The sequence below is a fragment of the Podarcis filfolensis genome, assembly GCF_964270895.1.
Source record: "Podarcis filfolensis genome assembly, chromosome: 1".
In the NCBI taxonomy this organism is placed as follows: domain Eukaryota; kingdom Metazoa; phylum Chordata; class Lepidosauria; order Squamata; family Lacertidae; genus Podarcis; species Podarcis filfolensis.
The window spans coordinates 78,888,199-78,906,155 of NC_139604.1; the positions used below are offsets into that span (position 1 = coordinate 78,888,199).

Genomic DNA, 17,957 nt, shown 5'->3' on the forward strand with positions numbered 1-17,957 from the left:
TGTCTCAAAATGTGCCACATAAAACAAGCATTTCTAGAATGCTTCAGTAAGTGGGTTGCTTTTAAACCTTTTGAAGTTCACCCCACAGTTGAACTGATGAAACTGCTGTTGCCTTCTGCCATCCTCTTGTTTTCTAAATGGCCGCTTAGCCCTGTGACCAGGAGCTATTGTCATGTAATCTGGGGATTATCCCCCCCTTTCCCCCCCATCTATGCTATTCTAGCACTTTAGTGTAGAAACAGATTAGTATTTCTGGTAGCTATAGCAACTCTATGTTGAATGTGCTTTCCTCAATATTGAATGATAACAGGAACCAGCCTCCGTTCTCTCTGCAGTCATTTCAATGCAAATGAATCACACATTTTCCCTAACTTTTCCTTTCCATCTCAGCGGTTCACAACTTGCCGCTCGCATTTTGAGGTGGAAGCACAGAATCAAACGAAACAGCTGTTTGCTGCCCTAGAGGCAAGGAGTTAATAGCTTCTTCTCCTTCCATACTTGCATCTCAAACCCTGGAAAGGAGGAAGATTAATGTTCCCAGCAGTTTCCCCTTTTAATTCTGTATCAGTATCTTAGACCTTGGGTAGTCAGTGTTGTGTCTGGGGCAAACTCCCTCAGTAAAGATGGGAGCAAGGTAATATGACCAGGTTGAAGGCACGTTAAAATTTAAAACACCTCCTGACAATGATTCTTGAGAGGTCAGAGATTCTCTACATGGTAGTGTTTACTAATGCAACAGCAAGGATTCTTTATATAAAGGAAAACCTGAGTTCACTTATCCCTCAACCACTAGATCAAAGTATGAATGAGGCATGTTGGAAACAAGACTGGAATTTTATTTATACACATTCAGTGAGGGTTAAAGCTCAGTGATTACTCTGGGAAGGTACAACATTTTGTTTCAGTCAGATCACTTTACAGAAGTAATTAAGAACTTTACTTAAAGCTTTACTTTAAACCTGTTTCTAATTAAACTGATCCAAAAATGGTTATTTACTCAGCCAGTAAAACACTTTCAGACTCCTCCTAGAATCTTTTCCTTCCCTTCAGAGAAATAATCTGGGTTGCCCAGCCTAGCGAAACCCTAACCACCCAGCCAAGCCTTTAAAAGCCTAAAATCCACCTAAGCGCTATCTGACCATTTATGTCAGGTTCTCTTCTTTAACTCTCCACTCCCTCGTGATTGGTCAACACTCCCACCCCCCAACCCTGATTGGCTTCTGGGTCTCCAGGAGGTTGACCCAAGGTCCAGTGTCCATAAGTGTCCTCCAGATAACTCTTCCCATCATCCCTGACCATTGCCCATGTTGGCTAGGGCTGGTGAGAGCTGACTTAGATCTGTATGAGCCTTTCCATCACGAGATCTGGCTGGCTCTTCTCTCCCCATACCATAAGAAAAGTTTTCTGCTTCAGTTTTGTAGAATATTCTCTCGTGGAAACAGTGATGCTCTCTTGGCAGAAGTCCATGGCCCTATTCAGCAGAATGATAGACACACAGAGGGAGCAGGACTAGATATGCACATTTTGAAGCAATGCGATGAAGCAAGCGATGGTGCTAATACTTGGAAATCTTGTTGAGGTCAGCCACAACAGTTTTAAGAGACGCTTTTAGAAACTTGTTTTTTAGCATATAACAGTCATGTTCCAAATTTCATTCAGCTATAAATTCCATAGATGGAATAAAGTTGCTTTTCTAGACTCTTCCTCACATTTTTACCACCATTAAACTATATTTGTGAGTCATTGCTGTTCTTTCCCAATGGTGTAACAGCTCTCATTTACCCTAAAAAAGGACTATAGGAAATTGTATCTATCCTAGAACATTTTTTTTAAGTTGCAGGTTTCCAAAGAGTAGAAAAGTGTTCCTTAACAGTTTCCAATACATACATACATACATACATACATACATACATACATGTTTTTAAGCAGTCGGTCTCTGCTCCGTGCCCCAAACATGAATTTCCAACAGTCATCATTGCTATTATTTGGAGTTCAATAGACAACTTTTTTAAGCTATAGAAATGCCATTTTTAAAGCACGGATCTCTGAAGTTTGGACTTGCAGATGGTAAAAAGAGTGTTCTGTTTACCTATTCTTCCCATGCACATGCCTGGCAAAAGAAGCTAGAGTGCTTCCCTCTTCTACAGGAGCTTGGCTAGGGAGAAGGGAAACAACCTGAGGCAGAAAAGTGGAAGTGACCCGTTATTCCAGGTCAAAGACTTTTGCTTTTGTCCTCCCTCTGCTGAAGCCCTGGATCCCTCCAGCTCCTTTCTTCCTCATTTGTGATGGCCCTACACAAACAGTCATGTGAGGCTGTAATTTTGGGGGCAAAGTGCCATCAGTATGCTAGTGATACTCGGCTCTATTTCTCCACAACATCTCAATCAGGAGAGGCTGTGCAGGACCTGGACTGGTGCCCAGACACAGTGGTGGGTTGGATGAGGAAAAAGAAACTGAGCTTTGAATCCCAGTAAGATGGAGGCGCTGTGGGTGAATGGTTTCCTGTGTCTGAGAAATTGGCCAGTTGCCGTCCCTGGATGGGGTTGTGATTGGAGGCCTCAGTGGCTAGGAGTGGCTTCTGTTTGCTTTGACTGGTGCAACAACAGGATCGGGATAGCTTGTTGCACATTAATGTTCAGGCATTAATGACTTCAGTATTCGATTACTATGCAGGACTTCCCTTGTGCTTGACCTGGAAACTGCAGCAGGATCGCTGACAGGAGTGAGACCCTCTCAGCAAATCTTGCTCAGAGATCTGCAGTGGCTGCCGGTATGTTACCAGGTCAAGGTCAATGTGTTACTGTTACTACATGGCTCTCAACAACTTGGGGCCAATTTTCTTAAAGGGGGGGCCTCGCCTCATATGTGTCCAGTCGGCCACTTCAGTCTGTGGGACTAGCGCTTTTACAATACAATGTTCATTCCATGCTTGCAAGAAGCCAACCCTTCAGTGTTGCAGCACCTACACTTTGGAATTCTCTGCTCATTGATATTAGGGCAGGTGCCTTCTCCAGATGGTTTTCCTGTGCCTACTAAAAACTATTTTAGTTCCAGCAAGGCTACCCAGGCATGTAATCTTAACATGCAATTTTAATGCGTCATTTTAGTAAGTACAACTGTTTTAAAATTACAGATGTTATTTTAAAGCTTAGTTTTTTATGTGACTTGTTTTTAATGATTTTTTAAAATTAATATTTTAGGCTATCTACTGTAAGCCGTTTAGAGGTCTTTTGTACTAGTGGCGGTATGCAAATTTTGTTAAATAACCCCATGCTCATTTTAGCTGGGAGCAAACCCCACTGGTTTACTTTTGGATCGACATTGTGATCCAACTGCTAGTAAAATATCCCGCCCACCCACCGGCCGACTTGAACGCCTGGGTTCCCCCACTCCCACCCTCTGAATGGCAAAAGCCATTGCACGCTTTGGTAAGAAACGATGCTCCCACAGCGGGCTGGGGACCCGAGCAAGCGCGTTAGAACGAGGCAGCGCAGAGAGAGGGTCCGGGAGCTTTTGCATAGGAAAAGCGAGGGGCGCATCGCGGGGCTTCCAATATAGGCGACCCCTGTTTCCGCAGACTTGCTGCAAAGCCCGCCCGGAGCCGAGTGCCAACCACCACCGGCAGCTCGCTTTAGCCCTCTCCCACCTGATGACGCGCTGTGATGAAAAACAGGAAACGGGATCTTGGGAGAGGCGGAAATTGCAGCACCAGCCGAGTTAGGAAGCCCCAGCAGGGGAAAGCGAGAAGACGCTGCATCGGGAGAGGAAGGCGCCTGGGCAGCCAGGAAGTGGGCTGGGAACAAAGTAAGTGGCAGGAGCCCGGCCAGGTGCTCCCTCGCGCCGCTCGCCTTTTGCGCCAGCCACGGAGAGGTTTCTCGGCGCAGCAAGATCCGCAAGCCGGGAGGGTCCCTGCCGTTCGCGATCCGCTTGCTCGTAGCGGGACTTGGGTCTTGGCTGGAGCGGGGAGGTGCAGCCGGGCGTGGGGGCTTTTAAAAAATAAAAAAATCAAGTGGGCGGGGGGGGGGTGCCTTGGTTCTGATTTCTGCGCCATGCGCACCATGGCCATCCCGGGGATCTAACTAGGGCATCGGCGCTGCAAGGTGGGGCCCGTACCTGGAGCAGCCCAGATTGAGATTTGTGAGGGGAGGAGGAAGGAGAAGAGTCGTATAGGGAGGGAGGAAGTGGGGGCTGGGGTGCCACATGGCATCACCGTGGCTGGCTGGGTGGGCTGCCTCGCTTTGATCGCCCTTTGTTCTTCGTTGGCGAGGAGGCAGCTGATCGAAGGGGGCTGAGCTGCTCTTGCTTCCTTGTCTGGGACGCTCGTTCCCGAAGGGAGGGGAGCGCCTTCCTGGCTCGCTCTTCCGCCCGCGCTCCGTGCCTGCTCGTGGGGGCAGCATCGTGCTGGAGAGAGGACTGCCCGCCCCCCTGGGCAGTTGGCATGTTCCTGGGCACTGATTGCAATTCAGGCTAGTGGATGTGGATGCGAAAACTGGATGGGCTTGTCTGGAGTAGGAGAATATCATTGTGTGGTGTGTGGTGTTGGATCTCAGGGGAAGGAAGTTATTTGACAGCTTCATCTTGGGGGTGCTGCTCCCTGCAAGCTTAAAGCTGGTAAGAACTCTGGCAGGGTGACCATCAAAATAACCCGTAAGTGTCTCTAGAATATGAAGCTGCCAGGCCATCCAGCAATGGTCCATCTAGCTCAGCATTGTCTACGTGCCTTCCAAGGTTTCTCCAAGGCTACCTGGAGATGCTGGGGATGTAACTGGAGACCTGAGTGCAAAATAGGAACTCTGCCACCACGCTAATAGCCCTTCTCTTTGTCCTGTGATTGAACCCCACCCCTACCCACTTCTCAGCCATTAATGCAAGAGGGAGATGCGCAATTATTTTCCTGGAGCATTGAGGGGATGCTTACTTGCGCTTGTTAGACGCATTTCCATGTTCATAACTGCCAAAAGGCCACGGCAGGTGAGCCAGTAGTTTATGGAGGCAGCAGGTCATGAGCGCTGCCGCAGATCATGTGTCTGAAAACTACTGCCTAGCTGCATGTTATGTTCGTCCTACAGATGTTGATGTTTGCTGGGCCTACCCTTGTCATCCTGTGAGACCGTGTGCTTTTGGAATCCAGATAAGAGCACTGTTCAGCTGGATGCAGATACTGTCCTTTGGAAACAGCTTGTAATTCTGTGGTAGTTCATTGCCTGTGATTCAGTCAGTCACACAAAATGTTACTCATGGTGCAGGCAGAAGTTGGACTCATTCATTCTGAAGTCCACATACCACTGGACTATCCAGTGTTTCAGTGAAGAGTGCTGATTGAAGATGTTTATTTCTGTTGTGGTCATTGCTTTGCCTCTTCAGCTTTGCATCTAATTGTCTATGTCCCACTCTGTTTTATTTCCTACCTCATTGCACTTCCTAGAGCAGGGCTGGCAAGCCTGTGCCCCACCCCCAAATGTTCCTGGGCTACAGTTTCTATCAACCCTGACCAGTGGTCATGCTGGCTGGGGTTGGAGAGAGTTGGGAGCCCAGCATTCGTTTGACCATAGATTCCCCCATTCCTCTTTTTCTAATCGACATGAGAAGTTGGGTCCAGACAAAATGTTACCTGATGGCCAAACCATGGTTTAGTGATCAAGAGTGTATTTATATTTTACCCAACACTAGTTGGTGGCAAACCGTGTTTCTGATATTGAACTAGTGATATGAAAAGCTTCATTTGCTCAGTATTTGCATGCCAGACTGTTTCTAAAGGCACAGAGAAGCCTGTAGTCCTAAAATTAATAGATGCTGGATGTATCTGACTTTCTGACCCAAATGGCACATACAGTATATGTAGTATACCTGCATAAATGTGTACAAGTCAAGAAACTCCAAATACCCATGAAAGGGAGATTACTGACAACGGTTAATTTAGGGTATTATTTTGAGGCCTGCTCTTTGCTCATTTAGGGAGGATATGTACACAAATGCAGTAACCTTATATTCTACAGCACAGACCTATAGGATGGGTAGCTAATGTGAAAAAAATCTTCTGAGGCAATTGGGGTTGACTTGCTACACCACTTTTTACTTTCCTGCTATATAAAATACACTCTGCATGCCACCCTCCTTTCTTGACTACGGTCTGGATAAATTCTTTTAATGTTTTATTATGTTTTGATATGTTGGAATCCACCCAGGGTGGCTGGGGGAACCCAGTCAGATGTGTGGGGTACAAATATAATAATAATACAGTAATAATATTCCTCTCTGGCTGCTGAAGAATCAGTAGAACAAAGTAGCCAGCGTGTCTGATTGTCTGAGTTCTCTATTCCCCACCCCCTTACCCCTTTTCCAGAAATTGTGTGAGTCAATGACTCATGGATAACGTTTCTCTCCAGCCTGGTTTGAAAGAAATTGGCCAGAACAGCAAATTGCATAGGAAATTTAAAGCCACTGAGCTGCTAACCATGTTCAGTGGAAAACTAGAAAGGTTAGAGCTGGAAAGGAAAACTCAATATCTCTTGCGTCTGCAAAAGAAGAGAGGCTGAGATGTTGTCTGTTGTGCAGTACCTCTGATCCTCTCTGAATGTTGATGACTGTATGTAATCCCAAGCATACTTACTCTAAAGTGAGCCTGGCTGAATTCAGTGTGACTTACAGAGCATTGCAGCCTTATTTTTGGTCTGGTATGTTTTGTGGGGAGAGGATTTGAGCTATATGGAACTGGGGTGGTCTTCAAACTGCCTGTGTGGGCAGGCAAGAAATTGCTCCAGATTGTCCACATGTCTTTAATTAATGCCCATGGCCATTTTTATCCCAGTTGAAACTCATTTATATAAAGAGAAGCTACCTTTAAAATCACCCATTTCCATAATTGCAATAAATAATAGTAGAAGCAAAAACTACCTTGTATTGCAGTAAGCGTGCAGAGGTGAGCTGGCTAAACAGTTCAGCTTGTGTCATGCCTTCTCTGAACAGGCCTCCCTTTCTGTTGCTGGTTCACAATGTGTTTCAGATGAATGAATGAATCAAACATATGCATGTTGACTCTTACCGGAATGAATTTCCTCCTTTTCCTTTGAAATGGTGCCAGTAACTATTCCTAGCTGTGGAATAATGGCAGGAGGATTCTTTAAAATGCATTCAGCTTGCAACAATGTGGGGTTAGCTAAATGTACACCCGTTAGAATTGCAGTTGTTGGCAGTATCTAACCATAGCAAAGCCATTAACCAACCTTTCATTGGGTTAGAGGGTGAAGGGTGGAATCTATATATTTTTCCTAGCAATAATAATGTGATTCTTGCAGAACTATTTTGTACTGCAAGTATGAAACCTTTTTTATTCTAATGCCACTGTTTCTTCTGAAATTTCAGATGTGGAAAGCAAGTGCAGGCCACACTATCAGTGTCAGCCAAGATGATGGTGCTGATGACTGGGAAACGGATCCTGACTTTGTGGTATGGTTGGAAACTCTCTCTAAATGCTAGCCATGCTAGTTGGAATCAGAGCAAAGCAAGTAATTTAGGGCTTGCTAAGTCAAAGTCTGAGAGTCATCGGGAGGGACATGCTTATGTTTGTACGCAACAAATAAATGAATTTAACTGGGGTTTTTTAGCAGCTGGATGTTTCTCCTGCTGAAGGACTTGTTGGAAGAGGGCAGGATATGAAATTGAAATTAGCCAAAATGACCAGTGACAGATGGGAAGAAGCAGGGAGGATGCAATTGTAGGATTTGCTTTTATTACAGACCTTAAAGTCTCTTTCACCTCTGAATGCTCTGGTTCAATTGTAATTGCTGCTTAACCTGCTTCTCTTTCCTGTGTACTTTACAGAATGATGTGAGTGAAAAAGAACAGCGCTGGGGTGCTAAAACTGTGCAGGGATCTGGTCACCAAGAACACATCAAGTAAGCCACTTCTTTCATGCTCTTAAAACTGTGATTCTGGTGATAGTTTTGGCACGTTACTCCTTTTCTAGAGCAGAGGTGGGGAACCTTAGGCCCTGGGAACCAAATATGGCCATTGAGCCCTCTCCATCTGGCCCTTGGGTCTCTTCCCAGCCACATCCTTCCTTTCTCAAGTGTTTTTGCCTGGCTGGAATGTGAATACTGAGCATGTCTCTTGCAGGGTGGAGTGTATGCATATATAGAAACTAGCCTGCTGTGCAAAGCTAAAATGCATATCTGTTGCTCCTCTCATTTTTGCCTCTGGCCCCACCCACCACAAATATTGCCCTGAAGGGAATGCGGTCCTCAGCCTGAAAAGAGCCTTGCTCTAGAAAAACAGCAAACAGAGGCTGTGCGCACGTAATGGGCCTCATCTTTTAACCCAGGGCTCTTAACCAAAGTTTGAAGCTGGTCAAAAATCCTTGGCTAAACAGGTAGTTAACATTAGCTGCTGATAATATCGGTGTCGAAATGCCCTTTAACTTTGGGTAAGGAGTTTGCTTTAGGGAGAGACTGGGGGGGGGTATAAGCATGTTATCAGACAGCTCACTCTTAATCTCTTAATTGTGGTTTAGATATTAATTGCATGGCATGCTCACCAGCCCACTGCTGTCACTGTGAGGGCTCATATGTTTTTATATGTTCTAAAGGGAAGTGAAAAACTTCTTCCAGCTACCACCTTCATTGCTACATACAATGTCTCAGAAATAGAAGGGCAAAATTTCAGATCTTCTGCCCTAAGTCCTGTGCATTGCAGCCATTCTTATTTCTCTGGTGAGAGTTCAACTTCAGTCTAAGGCTGGGCCTGCAGCTGGCAAAAAGCATAGCCATATGTAACTTATCTGAATGGTAACCTAATGATCAGTTTTGAAAGGTAGATAGTATTGCTGTAATGAAATCTGAAGGTTATGAAGACACCAGTACAGTCGTACCTTGGAAGTCGAACGGAATCCGTTCCGGAAGTACGTTTGACTTCCAAAATGTTTGGAAACCAAAGCGTGGCTTCTGATTGGCTGCAGAAAGCTCCTGCAGCCAATCGGAAGCCGTGGAAGCCCCGTTTGGATGTTCAGCTTTCAAAAATAGTTTCCAAACCGGCACACTCATTTCCACGTTTGCGGCGTTCAGGAGCCAAAATGTTCGAGAACTAAGTTGTTCGAAAACCAAGGTACAACTGTAATGGCTTTCTGCTCTAAATATTGAAAACAAATGTTTCTTGAGCATGTGACACAGTTGAGGAACCAGTTTTCCTACTCAGCTCTGGTCATTTGGTCCGTGGTATGCTTCAAAACATAGTTTGGAAATTTTTGCGACAATTGCCTGTTCCTAAAGGCATGTTAGAAACATGGTGAGCCATAATAGCAGCATAGCTTCTGGCATTGTACATCGATGCTTGAAGTAGCTCCATCTCTGGAATAGTACAAGAATGCAGATTCCACTATCAGGTAAGGTGGCAGGACAGACAGCACCTGCATGTTTATTGCTAGGAGGAACAGCGTTGGATGAACGGCCCTTTTCTGAACAATGTCATGGGCTGTAAACAGGGTACATAGGGCAGTAGAAAATGGTGGCCCTTTGGATTACAGGTGAGTGGGGCCATATCTGGAGTACTGTGCTTAATTTTTAGTCACCCATGGTGAAGAAGGATGAATTCAAGGTGGAAGAAAAGATGCAAAAAGGAGCTACTAAGAAGGTAGCAATAAAACAGGGATGGTTAATTTAATTTTTTTCATAAGTAAATTTTTATTAGTTTTCAAATATTCCCCCAATAATAGCCAAGTTATAACAATATCAGTTTGTGGGACAGATAGTTTAAAGGCAGCTCCACACAGTGTGAGATAAATGATACGATGAGTATAGCCTGTGACTTCTTGCACTTCGGTCAGCACAAGAAATCCTATTTTTGCCCTGCAAAATCTTGGATGGTTAATGAACTATCTGGACAGGATGGTGAAAGCACTGAAGTATTTTGCATTTCGGATGTGTAATGCACTGCAGTATTAGCATTTGAATTTCCTTACTGCAGACTTCTCAGGCAGGATTCAGCTAATGAGTCCCATCAGCAGAAGCCCCGCACAAGGACTTCTGTTTGCACAACAGGGATATCCCCCCCTGCCCCTTGTGTGCTCCCCAAAATTGGCTCTGGGCGGGTTGGGTGAACCTCAAGAACAGTGCATGGAGGAAGGAGAGGAGGGATTGCTTTGTTTGGCAAGCTGAAACGTTAGTACGACATTGAACTCCTCCCCTAGGTTTCTTCCTCTATTTAAAGCAGCAAGGTATGTGTGTGCAGAGGGGTGGGAATAATGTAGAAGGATTCTGAAACGGGTGTGCAAATAGTGGTTTTTATTTAATTATGGGAGGAGTTGATGTAGTTTCTTTCTCTTCCTAAAGATAATTAAAAATGTGAAGGGCAAAAATGGCACAGGAGGTGAGAGCTAGATCAAAGTGGCATCTTTTACTGCAATTTCTCTTGTTTTTAATTGGTTTAATTTTAATTGGTTTTGTCTCAAAAAGCATTCATAAGCTGAGGGAGAATGTATCCCAAGAGCATCAGACTCTCAAGGAGAAGGAACTTCAAACAGGACCAAAAGCTTCCCATGGATATGGAGGAAAATTTGGTGTGGAACAAGACCGCATGGACAAAGTAAGTGTAGAAGATTTTGCACGGCTGATGTGCTGTGTATAGGCATGATTTGCCAAACAGGGGCCTCGTCAGGCTTTCTTGGACCCTGCCTCATGCTCAAATGTCCTGTCCCTCTTTCTGCTTCTGGGTGTCTGGTGCTATTGTTGCATTCCTTTGACAGGGAACTTGGGATAGTGGAAAAGCTGGTCTGACTTGACTTGGCAATCCGTCCAGCTCTCAGTTTTGCTTTCTAATTGCAGGGAAGTGAAAGTACCTTGTGTCATGTCCTGCTCCTGGGAAGGTGCTTAATATTTCCAGTACACTTTCTAAATTGAGGAAATGTCTACCTCACATACATAATTGACATTCATGCTGACTTCTCTCCCATTCATGAATCAAGCCTTTGACATCTTCTCCCTCTCTCTACAGACCCTCACTATCACTGCCCAATAACAGAGTTCTCAGGACATCCCGCGACAAGAACTAAAACAAATTCAATAACAAAACACTTAAGAGTATAAAGACAGTGGTGGTGGGGAAGTCATATTAAGAATATGAAGCTAAATTGAATTAAAAATAAATAAAAATAAAACCTCCTGCCTGGTGCTGAAATGACAGAAGGGTAATACTGCTGATAGACTTGAAAGCCGCTGAGAGGTTTAGGAGAACCCACAGGATTGAAACCCTCATGACTGCCTTCTGGGAAAGGTGATCTCAGAGGGCAAACCAAGACCATTTCTGTGCTCAAATGGGCTAGAATGACAACTGAAATTGATTGAGAATGCTGAGGATTCTTGGCTTTAAAAGAAAAAAAGTTATTATTGATTGAGGCATAGAGGTAGTAGGAGTCTAAAATAAGAATTGCAGAAAGCCATTGGCCAGATTTGCTAAGAGATATGTTGCCTCCGTGCTTGATGAGTCAGTGTGGTGCCAAGTGGAATATACACACTGCAATACTCTAGGCCTGCATTGTGGCATGCGGTAAATGGCCTCTGATCCTTACAATTCATGAAGGAGAATTGTGGTTAGTAAATCTGAGTGTGGGTTGCAGCAACCACAAGCTCTTACCTCAGCAGACAGATGATGAAGAGGAAAATCCCCAAGTATCTTAATTCTGAACACAGGATTTGAGGAACTAGCTCTTGGGTCAAGTTGAAACTACCTCAGCTGATGAAAGAGGCTATGATTTTACTAGAACTCTCTCTTTCTCTTTAAATCTGATCTGCAGGTTGACTTATGCAAACCTAGTACAATCATTAAATTGTTTATCCCACAGTCCCAATAGATTTTGTTTCTGGTCATTGCAGTTTGGAATAGAAACCTGTTGTACCTCCTCCCATGCTGAAAACTCTGTTATTATTTTATTTTGAAACTCAGAAATGGCAAACTGTGCGCTAGAAAAGCTCCTGTTTGATAAGGCACATGCTTAGCATCTCTCCTGCTCTGCAGGAAGACAAATGTGGAGACCAAATGTGGAGGAAGTTGTTAATGCTTGATAGAGACTTTGGGAAAGGAAGAGAGTGTCTGGTGGCTTCCTGTAGGATAGCAGCACAACACAACATAGTGCACACTGAAGGCACAATTTTAGCTGAATTCTCTTGCAGTTGGAAGATGCTTTCTGGTAAAATAGCTGCCATAACTGCTGACGCAGTAATGGCAGCCTTTATTTTATTTATACTTTTTCTTTGTAACAATATTTAATATACTGACGACTTGTATAGAAAAAGTAGTGTAAAGCACATATACAGTCACGGTAAGCATCAAAGAACAGAAACTGTCATAAGAATCTGACCGATCACATAAAACTTATCCAGCTGAAACAACCTATTGACATAAGTAAGTCTTTGAAAGACATCTAAAAAAATAAGAAGCAGAGATGCTTGGTGGAATTCCATCAGGAGGGCATTCCACACTGATGGGGTAGCCACACTAAATGCTTGATTTCTCATAGATACCAAGTGGGCCACATTCACACAAGGATAGTTCAAAATGAAGTTTGTAGTAGTTAAGGGCTATCCCTTTCCTGTGGCCTTCTTCCATCTCCAGACCATGATACTCCTAGTGCATTGGCTTTTCCCCCTTTGCTATTTACAATTGAGTCTGTATATATTTTGGTAAATAGAAGTACTGACTCCTATAAGTTGAGGTAATAGAATTTCTCTCCCCCCCCCACCGTTCACTTTTAATTTGTATACCGCCTTTCTATATTGCTGTACACAAGGCAATTTGCCAAGTTGAAGAAACAACAAAATATGCAACAAAGATCACACATCCTATAAAAGTCCAGACCATGAAATGAACAAATACCTCCCTCTCAGTGACTTGCTCAAGAGCCTTTGCACCTATAAATACATTTTGAACTTGAAATTTAAATCTTATTTGGAAAAGTAAAAATAACAAGAAAGCTGGATTTTTACAATGTTTGCATCATATCAGCTGAAGAGATCGTGTTCATATATATCTTGGATGGGGACCTCCAGGCCGCAAGCCAGACTGGCCCACCAGCTTCCTGCAACTGGCTCAGGAGGCTGTTTCTCTGAAACCCGGCCCACCTGATGTCATATGTGATGTCAGGTGTGAAGCAGGTAGAGATGAAGCTGCACAAAGCAGGATTGAACCACCAACTGCACCAACTGATCCACAGGGAGTTCAGTCCCATCTAGTTCAGTATGACAACAGATGACTGACAAGTAGCTGGTTCCATCCACCTGTCAGAGTTGGCCGTCTGGCATGGGGGAGATAAAGATCTGGCCAAAAAGGTCCCCCACCCTCCAATATACATGGAGCCAAGACTGCAATCTTTGCTTGTCTTGTACAATTTAAGTAGAAAAGGCAACCAAGGTTGAACCTTTAAAGTTACGTGTTTTCATAGAAATACAGAGCAGCCGTGGTTTAACTTGTTTGAATAATCTTTAAAGTGCTCTTAATTGTTCATTGACGCCCTTAGCTTTCTGATGTCATTTCTATAGTTTCTTTGGGGCTTATACAAACTTCAGGTTCCACAGGGAGGACCCAGTAACCATAGTGCTTGTTCAGTTTTGTGTTGAATGAATAGGTTTTTCCTTCCTCTAGGTGGAAGTTAATTGGTGCGTATGTTTATATTAAATGTGTCTTTTCTTGTTCTTCCAGTCAGCTGTTGGTCATGAATATCAGTCTAAGCTTTCTCAGCACTGTTCCCAGGTGGACTCGGTGAAAGGTTTTGGTGGGAAGTTTGGTGTGCAAGTCGATAGGGTTGACCAGGTAAACAACTTCCTGTATTTCTAGAAATGTGTTTGATAGCTGCCTCCTACATTTTTATAGTGTAGGTGTTGATGTGGCTGTATTAAGATGGTTCACATGTAAGTGTCATTTATTAATACCACTTGGGGGTGTTTCTTCATTTAGAATACTCTTGTAATACTTTTTATTTTTATTCAAATAATTTTCATTTTTTTAAATTTCTGCAGTCCGCTGTGGGATTTGAATACCAGGGGAAAACCGAGAAACATGCTTCTCAGAAAGGTAAAGGACCCTTTAAACAAGAGGATCTTTGTAATAGAGACTTTCTACAGAACATCATTTGTGTTTAGTACCTAAGTACTGAGTCTATTCCTAATTGAATAGCTACTCAGATGGAAGCCTGATTAGGGCATTCATTTCCTTCACACGTCAAAATCATGTGAGGAGTGTGGCGGTACACTGTCTAGGCCTTACCCCTAACATATCAGATATCCTTCAGTAAAGTTACTGTAACTGTGACTGTTACATAAATGCCAAATATTTACTCTTTAACACACTTCGAACCACTCTTTTCATAGTTATAAGGGTGGCAGGGAGGTAATTATTGAAGGAGGTGCCACTAATTAGCAATATCTTCAGAATTGTTCAACCGGCATCCATGCAGTTTCTGACATTATTTCAATGTGCTTGTTTCTCAGACTACTCAAGTGGATTTGGCGGGAAATATGGAGTACAGGCTGACAGGGTAGACAAGAGCGCATTGGGATTTGACTACCAAGGGAAAACAGAGAAGCATGAATCGCAGAAAGGTTTGTTACTTGCATTATATTCTGTGCATTTTTTAAAATTTCAGGAGCTTGTGCTATGATGGTAAATTTGTAAAATGTTTTTTCCCCCCTCTTTAAAAAATAGGGCAGCGACTCATTTTTATAGCATCAACTCAACAAATAACCTTCCTTTTGTGTTTGAAAATTCTCACGGTTTAGCTAACACAGGAGTTCTCTTCAATCCAGAGTTGGCGTTAGAGGAGGCGAGAAGCTTATCTAGTAGAATTGATAGAAAATCTTAATACCTGCAGATTCTAAATTCTGAGTTCTGGCGGCAGTGGTGGAAAACCAAGAAAAAGTGTCTCTTTTCAAAAGCTTTGGTATTGGTTTCCCCCCAAAAACAACCAACCAACAAACCCTTTTTTGCCTGTTTGTGGTAAATGACCTTATTCCCAGTTCTCTGGGATGGGGGGTGGGGGGTGTTTGCCAGGGATAAGAGATAGTTATGCTTTTGTTTGCATATTTTTGTTTTTGCTGCTGCTGCTCCTTTCTGCAAAACCATGAGAGGAATTATGTACTTTTATTCTCTGTGGAAGAAACCAGTCTCTTTCTGTTTCTGTTCAGTTTTTGCAGGAGGCAGCGAGAAGCTACTGCAAGCATTTGTTCTCCAAAAGGTCGTTTCTCAGGGAACAAAAAGCCACTTCTCTTTTCCTTCTCCATATTTTATTGAAAAATACGGATGAACTCGATGTCTTGTGATGTGAAAGTGTCCTCTGTGGTGGTTGGGTAGTGATGGCTCTTTCACACATGCAAGTCAGCACTTGAATACTCACTTGGAGTGATGAGCAGGAGAATGTGTGACCTGACCACTGCTAGCCAAAGAGCTATCAATAGAAAGAATTTAGTGTCTTAGTTTCTACTGCTATGGTGATTTTTTGATTTTTTTCCCATCCCATCTCCAGATTATTCCAAAGGTTTTGGTGGTAAATATGGTGTGGACAAGGAGAAAGTGGACAAAAGTGCTGTTGGCTTTGAATACCAGGGCAAAACTGAAAAACATGAATCACAGAAAGGTTTTTATTTTAAATTTTATTCCATGAAATTGTTTTGGGTTGGCCTTCTTTAAGTCTGAGCCTTTTAGTATACTTCAGTATCCCTGCATAAACGGAAGCCTTCAACTTTTAGCAGTAAAAAATTCCTCTTCCCTGTCTCTTTATTCTGTCTTTTTGTTTTGTTTATTTTGTTACTTTTATATCCTTCCTTTCCTTAGAATCAAATAAAAAAAATCCCACAGCAGCTGACGCCTATGAAATAAACCTAAAGTTGATTGCTTAAGGAAGGCCTGTGTGAGAATACACAGTTCTATTAAAGTTCTGAACTAACTTCACAGCACACAAGTTCCTTCATAAGGATTGTGTTGTGTTTATGGATGTTACGGATTTTGATTTGTTTGCTTTACTGTAAACCATCCTGTGGCTTGTGCAAACGATGGTATATCAATCATTTCAATAAAATATCTAAATAATCTTATTTGTACAAGTATTTATATATGTCTATAAATACAATGCCTCTGTAATATATAGATATATACAATTTAGAAGTGTAACAACCATTAAAAGCAGTATAGAACAACCATTAACATGACCTATGGTTATTTGTTAATTATTCAATTTATATATTGCCCTTCATCCGTAGATCTCAAGGTGGTTCATAACTTAAAAATATAAAAAACCCACAAATATATCCTGTGAATACCTCGGCTCAGACAATTTACTGCATCCAGCAGGAAATCTGGATGATAGAACTAGTAACTGCTGATGTGGCAAAACACTACTATTTTTTGTTTGTTTTTTGTTTGGTATAAACAGCTGTCTCTTAAGTTTGCGCCTCATAAGATTAGCATTATTCTTTCTTGTGCATTTCTGTTTCGTGTAAATTGGACTATAGTGAATATTTGCTGAGTTCTATACAGTAGCATTCTCAAGGCACTGTGGAACCAAGTATTTTGCAAGTAGAAATTGCAAAATAAATGTCCTAAACATGTAGTTTAATTCATCTCAGTTCACTGAGTCCTTATGACTGCAGCTTTGTGTACTAATATTTTCCCACCATTAAAAAAAAATCCTACTTGTACATTGAGTTGGCAAGGGAAAGAAGACCTCTAGCTACTGTCTCTTAAATATATAAATTCACTTTAAACCTCCTCCAGGACAAAAACATTATCTCGGTAACACCTTGTGTTATTTTATCTATCTAGATTATACAAAAGGTTTTGGTGGAAAGTTTGGGGTGCAGACGGACAGACAAGACAAATGTGCCCTTGGCTGGGATCACCAGGAAAAAGTACAACTGCACGAATCTCAGAAAGGTATATACATATTTCTTGGCTGTACATATAAAGGGGTACAATGATTACCATCCTGTATATTATACTGTTGTCGTGTTCATATAGAAGGAAGGTATATGCATCACATGATCTCCAGCAGAGGTCACCACTTTGGTGACCTCCAGATTTTAAACTACAGCATCCCTAACCATTGGCTGAAGCTGATGGAACTGGGAAACTTGTGAAAATATTCTTTAGAGTTTTCAGACTCAAACTACATCTTCAAAAATATTACTCAAACTACATCTTCAAAAATATTACATGAGCTTGCACCATTTCACTTGTATATTGTGAGGTGGAAAGGGAAATAGTAGTATGCCTGAATGCTTTCCCTGTGAAAAATGCGTTCTGCTTTTGAAAAGATGGGTATATCACAGAAAGTTTTAGCACATTCTTCTCCTTGGTGTGATTGCTGTGTATATGCAGGGGATTTTTGGCATGGGCTTTCAAACGTGTGGCATTCCAAGCTGTGATTTCTCCAGGCTGCAATCTGAAGTAAAACAGTCTTGGAACCATAAGATTTCTCAATGTGTATTTTGGTTCTGAATTGCATGATGTGTTCCTGAAAGTCGTTATGGGAGGCTACTGTTCAACACCATGGGAGTCATCGCGTGATGTCCTGCAGGGTTTCATCTTGTCCCCCATGCTATTTGACCTCTATATGTATCCACTGGGAGCTCTCAGGAGATTTGACATGCCATCAATATGCAGATGACACCCACCTTTCTCTTTTTGTTCCATCTGAGTTGGGAGAGGCAGTTGCTTGGAAACAGTGATGGTCTGAATCTTGGAAAGACAGAGGTGTTATGTGTTCTGAGTTCTTACACGCAGGAAGTGAGGAGATGGCCTGTCCTGGGTCGGGTTACGCTCCCCTGGGAGGAGCAGGTCTGTTCCTGGATTCAGCACTGTTTGTTACTGGAGGCTCAGGTGAGCTTAGAGGCTAGAAGTGCCTTTTTCCAGATCCCGCTGGTTCACCAGCCTCAGCCCCTTCTGGGCAAAAATGACCTGGCCATTATACTCCACGATTGGTA

General features: G+C 42.8%; 2 protein-coding genes across 3 annotated transcripts in view; both read left to right on the forward strand.

The window, feature by feature from the left end:
• The window catches only part of PPFIA1 (PTPRF interacting protein alpha 1), a 64,610-nt gene extending 56,715 nt beyond the window's left edge, over window positions 1-7,895 (forward strand). Inside the window, exons 31-32 of the transcript XR_014544962.1 lie at window positions 7,363-7,446; window positions 7,822-7,895. The gene's annotated coding sequence lies outside the window, so the exon portion shown is untranslated. The remainder of the gene's footprint in view (window positions 1-7,362; window positions 7,447-7,821) is intronic.
• The window catches only part of CTTN (cortactin), a 29,566-nt gene continuing 15,279 nt past the window's right edge, over window positions 3,671-17,957 (forward strand). Inside the window, exons 1-9 of one of the 2 annotated variants that reach the window (XM_083602526.1) lie at window positions 3,671-3,804; window positions 7,363-7,446; window positions 7,822-7,895; window positions 10,446-10,575; window positions 13,684-13,794; window positions 14,001-14,055; window positions 14,472-14,582; window positions 15,503-15,613; window positions 16,798-16,908. In XM_083602526.1, coding sequence (XP_083458652.1) covers window positions 7,363-7,446; window positions 7,822-7,895; window positions 10,446-10,575; window positions 13,684-13,794; window positions 14,001-14,055; window positions 14,472-14,582; window positions 15,503-15,613; window positions 16,798-16,908 — 787 coding nt within the window. In that variant the 5' untranslated portion in view covers window positions 3,671-3,804. The remainder of the gene's footprint in view (window positions 3,805-7,362; window positions 7,447-7,821; window positions 7,896-10,445; window positions 10,576-13,683; window positions 13,795-14,000; window positions 14,056-14,471; window positions 14,583-15,502; window positions 15,614-16,797; window positions 16,909-17,957) is intronic. The other variant, XM_083602527.1, reaches the window with a different exon arrangement.